The 17,760-nt window shown below is 36.0% G+C and overlaps 1 protein-coding gene across 1 annotated transcript in view; it reads right to left on the bottom strand.

Annotated features, from left to right (window-relative positions):
- Window positions 1-1,669: 1,669 nt before the first annotated feature.
- SNX4 (sorting nexin 4) overlaps window positions 1,670-17,760 on the bottom strand; it is a 47,413-nt gene continuing 31,322 nt past the window's right edge. The window contains exons 8-14 of the mRNA XM_081139410.1: window positions 16,197-16,258; window positions 14,498-14,563; window positions 10,603-10,692; window positions 8,783-8,882; window positions 7,063-7,208; window positions 5,834-5,948; window positions 1,670-2,827 (exon numbers count right to left, since the gene is read on the bottom strand). Coding sequence (XP_080995536.1) covers window positions 2,780-2,827; window positions 5,834-5,948; window positions 7,063-7,208; window positions 8,783-8,882; window positions 10,603-10,692; window positions 14,498-14,563; window positions 16,197-16,258 — 627 coding nt within the window. The 3' untranslated portion in view covers window positions 1,670-2,779. The remainder of the gene's footprint in view (window positions 2,828-5,833; window positions 5,949-7,062; window positions 7,209-8,782; window positions 8,883-10,602; window positions 10,693-14,497; window positions 14,564-16,196; window positions 16,259-17,760) is intronic.

The raw sequence follows: 17,760 nt of genomic DNA, 5'->3' as shown, positions 1-17,760 counted from the left end.
AATTATGTAAGTTTTTGTTGCTGCTGTTAATCCTTACCTGAGGATATTTTTTCCATTGATTTTTAGAGAGTTGGGAAGGAGGGGTGGAAGGGAGGGTAGAGAAAAACAGACGTGAGAGAGATACATTGATTGGCTGCCTCCCGCACACGCTCAACTGGGGCTGGGATCGAACCTGCAACCAGGTACGTGCCCTTGACCCGCTATCAAACCCAAGACCTGTCAGTGCTCAGGCTGATGCTCTAACCACTGAGCAATACCAGCCAGGGCATTCCTAAATCAATTTTTAGGGAAAACTTTTTAGGAGAATCAGTACATTCTACCCAGAAGGAAAGTATGCATATAAATCTAAAGAATGCTTATAAGGATATTAAAAGTCTAACATTCCTGTTACATAACTCTTGGTTTTTCATTCCATTCCAAGCTGGGCGTGTGTTTATTCTAAGGATGCTTGAATTTTAAAAATCCTCAGTTCCTGTTTTGAATGTTATGTTGTAATTGTGACTCATTCATCCATACTCAAGTTTTTGGATGCAAATGAAAGTATGACTTCAGTTCATTTTAATGTGTTGACTATACCAACTGCATACATTGTCTAGATGAAATCTTCCTGTCACTAAGTATTTCAATTAATGTAATGAGTAATTTTTCTTTAGTTACTGCTTACACTAGCTTTTTATATTTACCTTTGGAAATCTAACACCCCCCCCTTTTTTTTCAAACTAAATGTTTTTATTTTTCTCATAATTTAGAAAATGTGAACATTCTGTAATTCAGCCACAGCCTTTACTTCCAGCCTTAACTTCTTCATTGGGTCTCAATTCCCTTTTAAAATAACAAACTCTTGTTCCGGAAGGCAGTTAGCTTTTCATCATTCTTTCAGTCTAGGTAATATCCAGTGACAGTCCCATAGGAACAAGTACATGTACCCAGTGGTCACGCACAAGCTGAATTAAGTTCATCTTGAATGCTGCGGTCCCAGTGCCAGCCACAACCCCCTTGACCAAGGGCAGTGGCAAGTCCAGCCTAACACCCCCCTTTTAATAATTCATTTTGAGTTCTGATTTTTAAATGCCAAAAGGGTTATTGTGTATAGATTTTATTTTCTTTATCCTTATCGGGGATAGTACCAAAAATTATTTCCATCATAAAATTCCTTTAAGAATTTTTTTTAAAGGAATGACTGTGCTATGAGGGAGCGTCCAGGAGCCAATCAATCGCTCTCACCCCCCACCTTCCACTCTCTCTAAAAAATATCCTCTGATGAGGATTAACAATAACAAAAAGAACAAATTAAGTCAGCTAGGAGGAAAAAACCTAATACATGTTACATTTAGCCCCAGGTTAGTTCAGGTGGGAGAAAGGCTTTGATTTTTAAGTGTCAAATGGAAAACTACTTAATTTCATGAGTCAAGAGATGATATAATTCAATAGAATGAAAGGTGTATCTATACAGATGACTTCTGCTTCTAACAATTTTATCCTTAAAAAATAACTGAAATTTTTAAAATCATATCTCATTTCAGTATATATTTTTTAAAACCTAACATTTTGCCATAAGACAATTTATATAATTAAACACTTCAAAACATAACATGGCATGTATTATTTCCTCACAGAGCATCCGGTACTAATATGTGTAGATAACTGTGTTAAAATAATAGAAATCATATGAAAATCAGCACAATACTTCATTTATTTATTGTATAAGTTTGGCAAACAGCACAAAAATCCAGCAACATTTTAAACATGTAAAAAAGTCAAATGCTGAACAGTACTGGGGATTTTTTTTTTACACATAATTAATTACTAATAATGAGCACACGTAAGATTCTGCAAAGCTAGCAAAATTAGGGTGCTTGGCTTCTGAACATATACCACAAAAACACACACCAAAAAACAATATAATTTATCTTTACAAAAATTACAGCCAAGCAGTAGCAAAGAACAATGTTAATAGTGAAAATACTAACACATATGTGCACTACATGTATCTTATACATTGAAATGCTACATCTTGTACCCTGAAATGCCATGTGTAGAGAGCCAAGCAGAGTAAATTTAGGCTCATCACTGAGGTTAGGAATTATTTGAGAAGAATTTAATGCTTATATGTAACATACTCAATTCCATATAGCAATTCCTAGGTCATAATAATGTACTCCATTATATATCTGAGAAGTGGAGTCTTCTTTGTTGGCAGTATAAAATTTCTGACCAGTATCAAAATTCTGGTAAAACACAAATTAAAGGCATTTTCTAGTGTATGCAAATATTATAGGGGGCATCAATGAATGTGAGAGAAAATCTTAGATTTCACACTAAGTTTCTGCTGAGCTTTGTCAAACCAAACAGCTCAACTATAAGGCAAGAAAAAATAACCCCCTATAACAGATGAGTGGGTCTTACTAAGTAAAGATAGGAATTCAATTTTAGGAAAAAACTCTCTACATGAACAGATCTAAAACAGCTGGAACTGAAATGAACATCTAGAAATTATCCAACATCTTGACATTCAGTCATTGGTTCAGAAGCCTGACAAACAACCTGTTGGTACATTTTATCAAATTAACTTTTAGGAATCAGCACCAGTCCCCAAAACCTCAAATTATAATATTTAATACATCCTTTTGTGCTATATAAACACAACTACAAATTAAAGAAAGCTGAATTTACTCAACTTATATATGTTTGTGTAGACTGGGTAGCAACTTAAATTTTTTTATTTACTTGTGCTTCTGTTTTGGGGCACTTTGATTGAAGAGAAATTCATTTCACAGGATTACATCTTGCTAAAGCATTCCTTAGCATTGGTCCAAACTTGAATTCCCTTAGGGAAAAAAAACACAAAAAACTTTAAACTGTGATTTTGAAAGGATCCTGAAAGCCCAAGTATTCTGCCTGCTTGTATGCTACATTTTGCTTTTTAGAATAATTAACAAGTCCAGCAACTATGACACTTTCTGGCAATAGCTAATATAAGTGAATGTCTAATGCTTCTGAGAAGACAGACTTGTATGAGCCTATCTTAAAAATGCAGACAGAGCCCGGCTGGCGTGGCTCAGTGGTTGAGCATTGACCCATGAACCAGAAGGTCACGGTTTAATCCCCAGTCAGGGTATATTCCTGGGTTTCAGGCTTGATCCCCAGTAGGGGGCTTGCAGGAGGCAGCTGATCAATGACTCTCTCATCACTGATGTTTCTCCTCTCTCCCTTCCTCTCTCTATAAAATCAATAAAATCAAATTTTTTTTTTTTTTAAAAAGTGAACAAAAAAACACAAGTGATATTTGCTTCAAATGCTAATATTAATATTTTTATTAAATTTTTGTTTGGGTTTGTTACTACTGTAATTTTGTATCTGATTATATTCGATTACCATTTTGAATAGCTAACATAACAAAGTATGCTTTAAGTTATAGACAAGTAAAATATACAAAATATAGCCACCTGTATTTATCCAAAAAAACCCCCGTTAAATCTTAACTTCTTGTACTTAATTTTAGGCTTCTAAAGAAAAGAAATTGTAGATTTCAAACATAAAAATATATTCCTTTTAGGAAAGAAAATAAAACATGATGAAGCTTTGTAGTACTATTCTAGAGAAATAAGGTGGACATACATTTTTATTAATTTCATGTGAGTAAACTGTTGCTTCTACAATTAGAATATATGAGTTGACCCGCAAGATATCGAAGGTATGTCCAAATATACCTACAGTAATATCTTTTATTCAGAGATTAATTTCTAGCACCCTCAAAGAGCCCACCCCAGGAAAAGCGGGGGGAAAGTTCTTTGAACCTTCTATAAAGTCTGAATTTTATTTTGGGAAAAGCAGCAAATAGGAGATCACAAGGACCTTATTAATAAGTCTTTTATAAGCTAGGAAACAAAAAACCAACTCGAAAAACCTTTGTTATCTGATCTTTCAGATCACCCAAAATTTAAATTTTTTTTTTTTTTTAACTTTGATTTTTAGAGAGAGAAGGGAGGGGGAGGAGAAAGAGAGAGAGAGAGAGAAACATCGATGTGAGAGCAAAACATCAACTGGCTGCCTCCTTCACGCTCCTTACAGGGGATAGATCCAGCACCCTGGCATGTGTCCTGACTGGGAATGGAACCTGCAAAGCCCAACCAACTGAGCCACACTGGCCAGGGCAGACCACCCAAGATTTAAAAAGGCAGATTAGTAAGACTGTAAATGTGAGACACTGTGAGGAAGCAAAGCAGGCAGTAGGAGTTGACAGGATAACAGTAACAGATAGGACCACCACCAAACTACAATAGATCCAACCATCAACATTTGCAGATTAACCGACCGTGATTTTTTTTTTTAATGAGTAAATCCAAATTTATTTTAACATCATGTCATTTTCAATGTTTAAAAACCTCATAAGTTAGTGGGAGCCCTAGTTCCCTAGGACAGCATGTCAGATGACCAACCATGATTTTAACTTCTCTTAAGTGACCCCAAAGATCCACAACATGATGTAACCTACAATTTCACTGAGTCAAAATTATGAATTAGCTCAGTACAAAAGGAGCCCACTTGACTAGTGTGTAAGTCTGGTGTTTATGTCTCAAAAAATATGTTTGTTCTTTAGTGCTGTTACTGTTGACACAAGTGAAAGGTCTAGGAAAGTGATGGTTCCTAGCCAGAAAATACAAATTTTGGATAAATTAAAGCATAAGAGTGTCTACATGAGTGAGATTTTCCCTCTGAGAAGGTCTTCATAAACATGGGAATTCGTCTTACTATATGATTTATTGAGATAATGCATGTTAAATCACTTGATAAATTGTGAAGTGCTACACAAATATAAAGCACACAGGCAGATCTTGGGTTATGAGAAAGCTGTTAAGAAATGTTTCATATTTTGTTCTTACAACAGTATTTTAGAAAAAGTCCCACCATTGTCAAAACACTTATTTTAACTAAAATGAGCTTCAATGTTTGTATTTTCTAATACAGACATCAGCTACATGAAGGTCTTACTCTGGCAACAAACCATACCTGATAACCTCATTTTCCCAAACTAATGTAAGCTACTTTTCAATCAAAGGATCCATCACTGTTAAGAATGGTATTTTACTGCCCTGTCCAAGAACAGCATATAACCAAAGTAATGTTGTTAATATATATTTTCAAATACAAGTGGTAAATGGGGTGCATAGATTTGGAACTTCAGATGACTAGAGACTCAGTAACTGGTATTTTGGTTATGATCCTTATTTTAAAATTAATTGGGAAATATTCTGGAAGGGAAGAAGAGTGAGCTTTAAAAATGAAAATGATTGGCTCTGGCTGGTTTGGCTCAGTGGTTAGAGTGTCAGCCTGTGGACTGAAGGGTCCCAGGTTCAATTCCGGCCAAGGGCATGTACCTCGGTTGCAGGCTTGGTCCCAGTCGGGGTGCATGCGGGAGGAAACCAATCAGTGTTTCTCTTTCTCTCTCTCCCTTCCACCCTCTCTAAAAAGCAATGGAAAAAATATCATCGGGTGAGAATTAAAAAAAAAAAAAAAGAAAAAGAAAATGATTAATACTGATTCAAATAGGATTAAAGCGTTTTTTAAAATTTTGTTTTTATTTCTTTATTGATTTGAGAGAGAAAAAGGGAGCGAGTGAGAGAGAGAGGGAGAGAGAGAGAAACATCGATTTGTTGTTTCACTTATACACTGATTGGTTGATTCTTGTATGTGCGCTGACTGGAATCAAACCTGAAATCTTGGTGTATCAGATGACACTCTAACCAACTGAACTACCCAGCCAGGGCAAGTTTTTTAAAAATCTGTAAGCACTTCTGCATATACTTGTATCTTCATTGAAACCGAAACCCACCTTTTTGCACATACTGATCTGCATGACTGCATAGCTTATGAGAGCCTCCTTTAAATCACGGTTCTTTTGCTCTTTGAAGCGTTCAATATCAGCCCAAGCATTTTTCACAAATTCTCTGAAATAAAAGGATAGTCATTGTTATTATTATTTAACTTAAGTGAACTGTATTTTATAAATTCAAGTCACCAGTTCTCATGTAAGTTGGTTTTTATTTGTCTATATAAAGGAAAAGGCTATTGCTTTTGTAAGATCTATTTTTCTCTCCCTAAAAATTACAGTGGAAAAAAAGCAGACAGTCAAGTATTCTTCTACATTTTAATAATTTGCCACAAGAATTCCAGCTTCAAATTATTCCTATAAAACAGATATAGACACCACATGAAGTTGCCTGTCTGGGTCACTGGAAAATATATACTCTTTTTAACAAGACGGATTATGTATCACATTTATCATGTACTTGCTTTAAATGACAACTGCAGTTTTAAAAATTCTGACAAGCATTTGTCTTTTTAACTCTATTCATGAAAGTTTACTTTGAATTTGGTGCCTGCAGTTCTGAAATATACCAAAACCACCGCCAAACCAATGATATACTCTGTCTGCCCTGCTCCACTCACTCACTCACAGATGAAAACAATAAGGAAAATGGACCAAACAGTGATGGTAGACCTTTGAAAACTGAATTTCTAGAAATATTTATGGAATAATTACATGGCAAGTCCTATGCAAGATGCTGAAACATAAAGATGAAAAAACACATGGTCACTGGCTTTGAAGGGCTTGTAATTTAGCCAGGGACACTCAGAGAGCACCCAACCAGCTAGTACAAAACTGCCACGCCGCGGTGGCATGGACCAAGTGCTCCACAGCCTGTGCGGACAGGAGAAGGCTCCACAGAGGAAGGAACCCAAGAGCTGGGCACTGAAGACAGATCAGGCTTCTGTTAAATGACAGAAAAGGGCAGAAGGAATGTGCAAAGGATAGAAATCATGAAAAGTGCAGGAAAATAACATTATGAAGCTGAAACTTTCTTCTTCCTCTTTCCCCCACTTTAAAACAACTGTTTCTGTAACATATTTTTGATAACTCAAATTTCTTAGGAATTCAATGACTGCACTTTAGAAGAACAGATATATCCAGGGATGCTAATGAAGCCGGGAATTGTTATGAAGCAACAACCCGCATGTAATCTACATGACTGGCTTTGTGAAATACCTCGGCGTTTTTACCTGCCTTCCAGATTTTTAGACTTTAGCTGCTGTTCTCCTTCACTTATTTGTTCTTCAAGCACCTTTATTCTAGCTTCTCTCTGCTCTGGAGTTTCTTGACCGAAGAGCTTGGTAGTCATTCCCTTCAAAGAAAATGTTCTGACAGTCTAAAAGGATTTAGAAACAGATGAATGGATAAACAATGTGTGATGTATGTATACAATGAAATATTATTCAGTCATAACAAGAAAGGAAATTCTGACATATGCTACAACATTATACTAAGAGAAAATAAGCCAGCCACAAAAAGACAAATACTATATGATTCAACTTATAAGAGGTATCTAAGGTAGTCAGATCCACAGACAAAAAGTAGAATGGTGGTTGCCAAGGGTTGGGGGAAGAGGGAAATGGACACTTGATGTTAAATGGATATAGTTTCAACCTTGCAAGATGAAAAGAGTTCTGGAGGTTGGTTGCACAGCAACGTGAATGTTCTTACTACTACTGAACTGTACACTTAAAAATGATAAAGATGATAAGTTTTATGTTATGTATATTTTACAATTAAGAACTTCTTAAAAAAGGAAACAGAAAACTTTTGTCATTTCCCCCCTAGATCAGACAGAAGCACCATAAGCCTATAACCAAGGGGCTCCTAGTATGATTGCTAACACTGGAAAAATATGGAATAGACAAAAAGGGTAAAATTCTAATGGAACTTCTTAATCGGATGGAAAACTTCTATTGAAGTATTTATTAGGCAATTTATTTCTTTATATTAGTGCTCATATTTTTCAAAATTACTCTGATAAAATTCAACAGGCCAAAAACAGAAATAAGCCAAACTAAGGAAACATATTTAAAATCTGCATAACTCACACTGAAAATACTTGGGTATTTTTAATAAAATAGGATGCCTAAGTCCAAGCATCAAACTTTGCTACTTTAACATTTCCTCACTCTCTGGAGTTTCCCTTCACATGTAGGAGAACCAAACTCCCTCAAAAAGGTGACTCCTTGGGAATTTCCTTTGAGTTTTAAAAATAACTTAAGCCTAGTATATACCTGTTTCATAGTCAAGGGTCTTTTCCCACATAAATCTATGACACTTTATATACATAGCAAGTAGGTAACCTATAAGCACCTTTAAAACTAAAGCACTTGTTAGTAAAGTGACTTATAAATGGCAACACTGTCACTGCTTCATTACTTCCAGACTATGTGCTCTCACTGTGACAGCAATTATGTCAATGAGATAGTGGTAGAGTAGAAAGCTGATTATAAAAGTGATCTAAGTCCAATACAATAAGATTTGGAATTTTCTTCACAAGTACTCTGTAAGCATTCAAGAATAAAGTACACAGAAAGCTCCTTGTAAAGAGAGATACACTGATTCTAACTGGGTATGGCTTTTCAAAGTAAACTATAATTTCTATAATATACTTTGTAAAATTAAATCTGAAAAGGTCATTATTTCAATCCCAAAGAATAATTTTTTTTCACTTGGATTTAATCAGAAATGAGATGGCACTTATTACACAGAGCAATGTTAGCAAAATATCTTACAATACTACCATTTACATCTTTTTATATCAAGATCACAACCCAAAGAATTAAAAAGTTGCCCACAAATTATTCCCCTGTAAAAGCTACAAGCATCTTGAGTATTATAACTACAGCTCATTCCACATAAGGCTTGCTATAATAATACTAGAAATCTAAGTAGAAAAACACTCACCCCAGTTGCCAGTTCCTCACATTGCTGCTTCTTGGACGCTAAGTCCTGAGCAACCATCTCCAGGTCATACTGCATAAGTTCATGTTTCCTGCACACAGCCCTAGGGATGAATAAAAGTGCTGCCATTTAATTTTTGTGGCTTCTCTTTTAGCATGTTAATTTTTTTTCAGGGGTAAAAGGGAGGCACCACAATGTCTTAGCAGGGTCAAAAATTGTGTAACCAAAAATTTCAAGTTTAAAATGTAGTAGCCCAACATTAAAAATTAAATCTAACAGAACCTAAGCATAAAAACTTTATATGACTTAAAACAAAAGATCGTTTTCTAGATACTTGCAATTGTTTTTTCAATAAACATACAAAATTATCACATCATAAAAAATATTTTGTATAACCTAGAAACAAATGCTATAATCTCACATAGCAACTGACTATTCTTTAAAAAGATATCTCAAAGCTTTCTTCATTTTTATTTAGAAATTTCTATTAGTTTTTATTATCAGAAAAGTAATCCATGCTCACTGTAAAAAAATTCTAACACTTTTAATGCACAAAATTAAAAGTTTCAAGAACACTCTCTTTTCCCCAATCCCACTATCCAGGCACAATCCATGTTAACAGACGGTGTATATCCTTTCAGACTTTAGGTAGGCACTTATGAATACATATATCTACACACCCCAAGTGATTCCACATCTTTTCTTACTTAACTATATACCATGAAAATGTTTCCATATCAATATAAGTTAATCTTTTCTATAATTTTTAAGAGCTGCAGAAAATTCCACTGTATTCAGCAACTTTCTATTCCTTGGTAACTTGAAAATACTTGGTGAAACTATTTACTATCCTAAGCTCTAGAAGGAAAAAGGCTAACAATGTTATGTTTTCATACAGTTACTAAACAAGAAATATTGCTCCACTGTTTTACTAACAGAATTTTTTTTATAACAGAATTTTTACTGATTTTAAAAGTTACAGGAAAATGACCAAGAGCGGTTACAACCAAAAGCCACCTATTATAGGAAAATAATTCACTTTTCTAAAATGGACAGAAAAAATATAGTAACTTCTTAATTAATATGACTACCTACCAGAGAGTTCTGTTTGGCTCTGCAGGAGATACCATAAAAACAGAAAACAAAGTCCTGATATTAGCAAGTTTTACAGCCTTACTAAGATTAAGATATTCAGGTGTAAAAAAATTACAGAATAAAAATGGCAGTATGTAGCCCTGGTTGGGTAGCTCAGTTGGTTGGAGCATTATCCCGTACACCAAAAAGGTTGTGGGTTTGATCCCAGGTCAGGGTGCATAAGGGGACAGCGGGGGGGGGGGGGGCAAACGATCAATGCTTCTCTCACATCGATGTCCCTCTCCCTCCCTCCCTCCCTCCCTCCCTCTCTCTCTCCCTCTCTCTCTTTCTCCCTCCTCTTCTCTCTCTAAAATCAACAAACATATCCAGAGGTGAGGATTTTTTTTAAAAGACAATATACAACCTAATAAAAGATAGTGCTACACACATACTCAATCTGTTCTTTGCTTCCAGTCTTCAAACTGAAAAAAGTACAAAGAACAACATAGAGATCTGATGCCTGAGACTGACGAGTTTTATCAATATAATGTTTCAAGGACAGGGATTGTCTTAAATTTCTATGCCTAGCCTCTGGAAGAGAGAGGACTACAAAGGGACCTCATTCAATATCTGGAGAAATGAATTCATTTAAAAATCTTTCTATTCATTAAACAACCTTACTATCTCTATTTTAGGGCAGCATGTACAGAGAGTGGTGACCAGCCGCATCTAAAACACATTATACTTACCGTAGGGCTTCTGCATAAAAAAGATACTCCTTTAACTGATCTGCATAATGTTCCTCATCTTCCAAAATATCATCAATAGAAGATGCATACCTGTTTAAAAAAACATTGTAGAAGCAACTTTTATCAGAACATTCTTAAAAAAATGCTATTCAAAGTGTAATCCACAGACCATTTGCTATACCCATCAGTAACAAAGGGAAATATAGAAAGTGAGAATAGGCATTTAGAAACATTTACAGCAATTTCTAATTACCATGACAATTTTATTGCATTTTACTAAAATGTTTCAATCACTAATGGCTTGGAAATAAAAAAAATAAAACAAACAACAAAAAAGGTCCTTCTTACAGGTAGCGTAAGAAGCACTGTAGGACTGTAATACGTTTGGTTCAAAGATTTTATAAAAGGGCTACAAAATCTGTAGAAATAAGAGCTTAGTATAATTGGTGCACAAGTGTTTTAGGTAGCAATTACATACAGGGATGCCAAAAAGCTATCAAAGGAAAAGTTAAGCAAATAAAGATTACAGAAAATTTTAGAAGCCTTACTTTATTCAAATTCTCAATAAATCTCTGCTTGGACCCTCACTGTTATGCCATTCTTGTTCCTGGGCCTAGTCTTTTGTGTAGAGAAATGTGATGGCTTCCACGTTGCTCCTCCAAACCCTACAGGCACACACCTGAACGCCCCCAGGGAATCTTCCCAGGCTACTTTACTCCTCACTCATCGCTCTACTTCTGATCTTTATCAATTTATAACTTAAATTGCATCAAAGTGATGTCTCAAGTATTGGTTTTATTTCTCTGATCACATTATAAATTCTGTAAGGAAACGGGCCTTGTCATTTACTACTTCTGTAGCGTATAATGGTAATGCTTTTTTCTAATTAATTCTGATTCCCTAGCATGGGACTAAAAGAAAAATATACTTTATGTCTCCAGGCCTACTTCATATAGGCAAATAAACAAAGTTCACTGGAATTCTAAAAATAAATAAGTAAACCTAAGTTAAGGTTCACTGAAAATCGATGTGCTTACAGGATTTATAAAAGTAGGCAAATTACATATTTTATAACTACAAATTTACAGTTGTAGAGTGTAGAATAACTTCTAAGAATCATTGCTTTGAGCAGGAAAAACTGCCTTTAGTTCATACCCCTATGATTCTGGAAGAGTTAATGTTAGGAAAACAAAAAAGAAGAACCACAGGGCTAGTGGCTTGAAAACAGGAAACACAGTGTAGGGACAAAGGGCATGTTCTTGGGTAGAAAAGTATAAGTGGTAAAGAATTTTAGCTATTGATACTAACATTAATCTTATTTAATACTTTACAATCAATTGAAGGAATAATCCTAAATTTGTGCAAATACTGAAAATGTTAAGTGAAAAGAATGCAGGAAGACTTTTTAACAACCTGGCTGAAAAGTAGCCAGGTAGCTTAAATATAGCCCGCCCAAAAATAATAGAAAAAATTAATTTAATTTTTATTATTGAGTTGTAGTTCTTTACATATTATAGTTAGAAATGTTTACCCCTATAGTACGACTTGCCTCTTCATTAGCTTAATGGTGTCTTTTGTGTGTGTATATGTGATAAAATACACATAACATAAAATTTACCTTTTTAAGAATTTTTAAGTATACAGTACAGTGGCATTAAGTACATTGTGCAACCATCACCACCATCCATCTTCCCCAACTAAAACAGTACCCACTGAACAGTAATTCCCACACTCCTCCTCCCCTATAGGATATTTTGATAGGCAAAAATTTTTTTTTTAAATATGTTTTTAATGGTTTCAGAGAGAAGGGAGAGGGAGAGAAACATAGAAACATCAATGCCAGAGAAACATCGATCAGCTGTTTCCTGCACACCCCCTCCTGGGGATCAAGCCAGCTACCTGGACATGTGCCCTGACCGGGAATCAAACCGTGACCTTCTGGTGCATGGCACTATGCTCAACCAACTGAGCCACACCAGCCCGGCTGATAGGCAAAATTTTCAATTTTAATGAAGAACAATTTACCATTAAAACTTTTTTTCTTTTCATGTCCTCTTTAAGAAATCTTTGCTTACTCAAAGGTTGCAAAAATATTTTCCTGTTTTCTAAAATATGTATATGATCCAAATTGAATTAGTTTTTATGTAAGGTGTGAAATATGCCTCAAGGTTCATTTTTCCCCCCATGTAGATATCCATTTAATTTCCAGAATAATTTCTTGAAATGAGCTAAATAAATGTAGACCTATTTCTGTACTCTATTCTGTTCCATTGATCTGTTTATCTCGATACCTCACTACCTTGATAACTATAGCTTTATATAGTAAGTCTTGAAATCAGGTAATATATTCGGGGTTTGTTTTTTCAAGATTATTTTGGCTATTCTAGATCCTCTGAATTTCCATATACATTTTATTTTATATTTAAATATGTCTTCACTGATTTCAGAAAGAGGAAGGGAGAGGAGAAGGAGAGAGAGAAACATCAATGATGAGAGAGTCATTGATGGGCTGCCTCCTGTATGCCCCGCACTGGGGATCGAACCTACAACCTAGGCACATGCCCTGACCAGGAATCGAACCATGCTCTCCTGGTTCATAGGTTGACACTCAACCAATGAGCCATGCTGGCTGGGCTCCATATACATTTTAGAATCAGTTTATCAATTTCTATAAAAAAGTCACTGGAATTTTGATTAGGACTATAATCCAGAAAAAATGGTCGTATTACCACTACTGAGTCTTCCAACCCAGGAACATGAGTCATCTCTCTATTTATTTAGGTCTTCTTTAATTTCCCTCAGCAATGTTTATACATAAAGCTTTCAGTGTAGAGGTCTTTCACATCTTTCATTAAATTAATCTCTAAAGTACTGTGGTTTGCAATAAATGCATAGATACGTGGAAGAACAAATCAATGTTTCTCTCTCTAAAAATCAATAAATTTAAAAAGGAAAGTATTCTGGTTTGATGCTATTATAAATAGCACTGCTTCAAAATTTGTATTTTCCAATTGTTGCTAGTACTGTATATATGCCCTAGCCAGTGTTGCTCAGTGGTTAGAGAGTCGGCCCAAGGACTGAAGGGTCTCAGGCTCAAATCCGGTCAAGGGCATGTACCTTGGTTGCAGGCTCAATCCTCGGCCCATCGAGCATGTGCAGGAGGCAACCAATCGATGTGTCTCTCGCACACCCATGTTCCTCTCCCCTCCACCCCCCACTCTCTGAAAAGCAATGGAAAAAATATCCTCAGGTGAGGATTTTAAAAAAAAAGGCATAAAAAAACTCAAACTAATAATTTTTTATATATTGATCATATATCCTGCATCCTTGTTAAATTCAGTTGCTAGTTCTGTAAAGTTTTTGGTTGATTCTTTATGATATTTTTTATGTAAAAGATCCTGTTAACTACAAATAAAGACAGTTTTACTTCTTCCTTTCTAAAATGTATTCTAAGGTTGACTTTCTTTGCCTCATGACATGACTAGGGCCTTTAGTACAATAGCGGACAACCTTCCCTTGTTCCTCATCTCAGGAGAAAGTGTTACTATTTCACTACTAAGTACAATATTAGCTGTAGGTTTTAGACTGAGGTAATACCTTTTATTCCTAGTTTGAGGATAATTTTTACTGTGAATGAATGTTGAAATGCTTTTCCTACATGTATTGAAATGAACATACAGACTTTCTTCTTTATTCTACTAGTATATGAATTAGACTGATCGGTTTTTTAATGTTAACATAGCACTTCTGAGATAAACTTCTTTAAGACAGATCTGTATACACAAAGCATGATATAAACGCCAGGAAACTTGATAAACAGAAGAACAGAAGAATCACTACCACTTCACCACTAAACCTCACCTTAGGTTTTACCTCATATTCTCTAGATACTTACACATCCATATGATGACCAGCACTCTGCAGTCCATCACCCATTTCTTTTTCTATGGCACTCCATTCACTGGGAAGAAAAAGACAAAACCAAAACCATTGTGGAATATTATTAAGCAGAATCTTTTAAAAGGTTTTTTTCTAACTAGCTTTTAAACAATGTACAGTATCTGCATTTGGGTTTATTTTCTGTGACTCAAATATGCTGCTTTCCCCTTAAGTTTAAATTTTTTTTTTATATGTTTTTATTGATTTCAGAGAGAGGAAGGGAGAGGGAGAAAGACAGAAACATCAATGATGAGAGCCACTGATTGGCTGCCACCTACACACCCCTTACTGAGGATCAAGCCCCAAACCTGGGCATGTGCCCTGACTGGGAATCAAACCGTGATCTCATGGTTCATAGGTCAACACTCAACCACTGAGCCACGCCGGCTGGGCTCTCTTTAAGTTTAACAACTAAATGCAAGTGAAGGCATAAAATATTAGTTCAGAAGTTGATAACCTGCTGCTGTCAAGTGCCTAGTAAGTATCATACAAAAGAGCTTCTGCTTACAGACAACTTTCTCAACAAGGGCCTGCTTAAATCAATTGTGGAGCTTTTAGAAGCTATGGATGCTGGCCCTGCTCTTGATCTACTTAATCAAAATCCACAGATGATTCTGATGAACACACCTGATTACATGACACTATATAACAGCTAACACAAAAAGATTGTACAGAAACAGTAGGTCCACAGTGACATTTCAATAATTTGTACTAAAACTAAAATTGGGTGAGAAAATTTACTAGAAACCACAAGTTATTTTGTTGAGATGCTCCAGGTAAAAACTCCTTTTTATAAAAGTTATATATGTATATTATAGCAAACTGGGAGAATCAATGTATGTACTGTGTACTGGTTGAACAACTTCAAATTCACTTTTTTGACTTAAGTGAAATTGTTTTAATCCACTTGTTTATGACAAAGACAAAAAACATTTTTAGAAATAAAGTTGCTTTGATATAAGAATGAAGTAAGTTATTTCAGGATGTCATCATCTCATCTAATGTCCTTGGTAAGTACCTCAGCAGCCTAGCAGCTGAGGGGCTCCACTAGGGGCTTATCAATAAAAATGTGTGGAGAGCATGGTAATGGACTTATGGTGAGCCCTTCTCTGTGGGCCTCTCACAGTGTACCCACACCAGAGTAAACTGCAGCCTCAAACCATTGCCCAGCCTCCTTACCAGTGGGCTGTGAGCACTGAAGGGGAGTGTACAGTGTGAAAAAAATAAAAGAATATGTGAAGAAACTAAAGCAAGGGAACATTTAGACCATAAATACTGAGTTTATGAGGACTATTTGAGAGTATCTATTTGGGTGAGGCAACTCTTCACTAACCAAAAACTCTTAAGTTCCCAGGTGCATGAGATCCTGCTATGAGCAGTGGCTCAGTGGTCCCTCGAAGGAAGTCACCCTGCCTGCCAACACCAGCTTCTTTGTTTCCTAGCAAAATGCTCTAGCAACAGGGGAATTTTGCTTTTGCTCTGGCAGCTGGAAATCAGCTCTTGACTGGTCACTGACTCTGCCTTGTATAAAAAAATACACTTCATATTAAATTTGGACTTTATTCCTTCACTGCCCCTTGCCCAGACAACAGTGTGCTTAATCTGTCATTTGTTTAAAGTATGCTATTTCTTTTAAGAGTTTATGTAATACTTACCTGAAAACTCGCCCGTAATTCCCATGTACTTTATATACACCGTAGAGTCGATCTGCTACTCTCTGGAATAAATATTTAAAAGAAATTGCAATTATATGTTCAAAGTTATATGCATTTTTAAAAAACCAAAAACGTGCTTAGTACAATAAACTTAGAAAACATGGAAAAGAAAACTCTCCCAAAGTCTTATCACTCTTGATATAGGAAACTTAAAGACAATAATTAAAACATATACAGAAAAAAGTATAAAAGTGACTACATAAATATGATGACCACACTATTTTTTCCCCATGATAACATTTTTATCCAGCAGGTTAATAGAAACCATTTTAAATAGTTGCATAAAATTCCAACTAGTGTATAGATTGATGTGGGGAGCCGTTGTGGCCCCAGGCACAGAGGAGCTGCCTGGGTGAGCTGCAGATGTGCTCCCCTGCTCCCAGGGAGATGTGGGTGAGCTGCTGTGGCCCCAGGCACAGAGGAGCTGCCTGGGTGAGCTGCAGAAATGCTCTCCTGCTCCCTGACCCAGACCTTGAGGCACCAAGGCGATACTAATTTAGTTTGCGGCCTTAAATTCTAGAAAGGCTTATTAGGAAGCTGGCCCTGGCCTGAAGGGTTAAGGGACAGTCAAGCTACATACGGAGCCAAGGACTCAATCCTTCCCAACAAGTTCCCATTAGAAGCCTAGACAAAGATAGTTACCAAGGTCTGAGCTCCTGCAGGAGGCAGGATGTTTACCCTGAAGGTGTGTTTGTGCAGCCTGGAGAGAACTACTTTGTATCGGGCAAGGGGAAGGAATGCGGGGCAGGGTGCTATTCAGCAAAAACAACAGCGCCGGTATAAATTGAGCTTGGTAAATAAACTCGGGGCTGCAGCCGTCACGAGCTGCAGTCCTCCCGATCCCATCTTTTTTGTGTCTGTCTTTTCTCCATCCTCACCCCTACTCTCGGGACCGTTTGACTCTGCCGGCGGGCTCCGGCAGATTGAGTAAGTATTCCTTGTTGAGTATTACAATTTTGTAAAAAGCATCTGAGAGTAAGGCTTTTTCTAAATTTCATATTGTGTCCTTATGATAAAGTTCCCAAAGTGGTATATAGGGGAAAGAATATAGACATTTTCAGTTCTATTGATAGTTTTATACATAAATGCTCAACATATACAACATACTTCCATGCTACTCTGTCAAGATAACTCCTAATCTTCTCTCACTGCTAATTCCCTAGAGTAATGCCTGACTCATAGTAGGCACTCACTACATATTCCTTGAAAACGCAATAAGATAAACTGGTTTTTTAATATCCTTAACCATAATTCTCTCACTTATGCATTACAAACTCTTTGATGACACGTGATTTTCTTTTAAAGGTTCTTGTTATACACACATTAGTTACCAGTTCTATTAACAGGTTGTAATTATATTCAAAAACCAACTTATCTTATTGCTTTTTAAGATCTTTTTAACATAAAACTGTCAACATACACATTCATTTATTCATCCATTCAATGAATATGTAGTGAGTGCCTACTATGAGTCAGGCATTATTCTAGGGAATTAGCAGTAAGA

This window comes from Miniopterus schreibersii, assembly GCF_964146895.1.
Source record: "Miniopterus schreibersii genome assembly, chromosome: 5".
Classification (NCBI taxonomy): Eukaryota; Metazoa; Chordata; class Mammalia; order Chiroptera; family Miniopteridae; genus Miniopterus; species Miniopterus schreibersii.
Note: the sequence above shows the minus strand (reverse complement) of the source record. Positions and strands in the feature narration are given on the sequence as shown.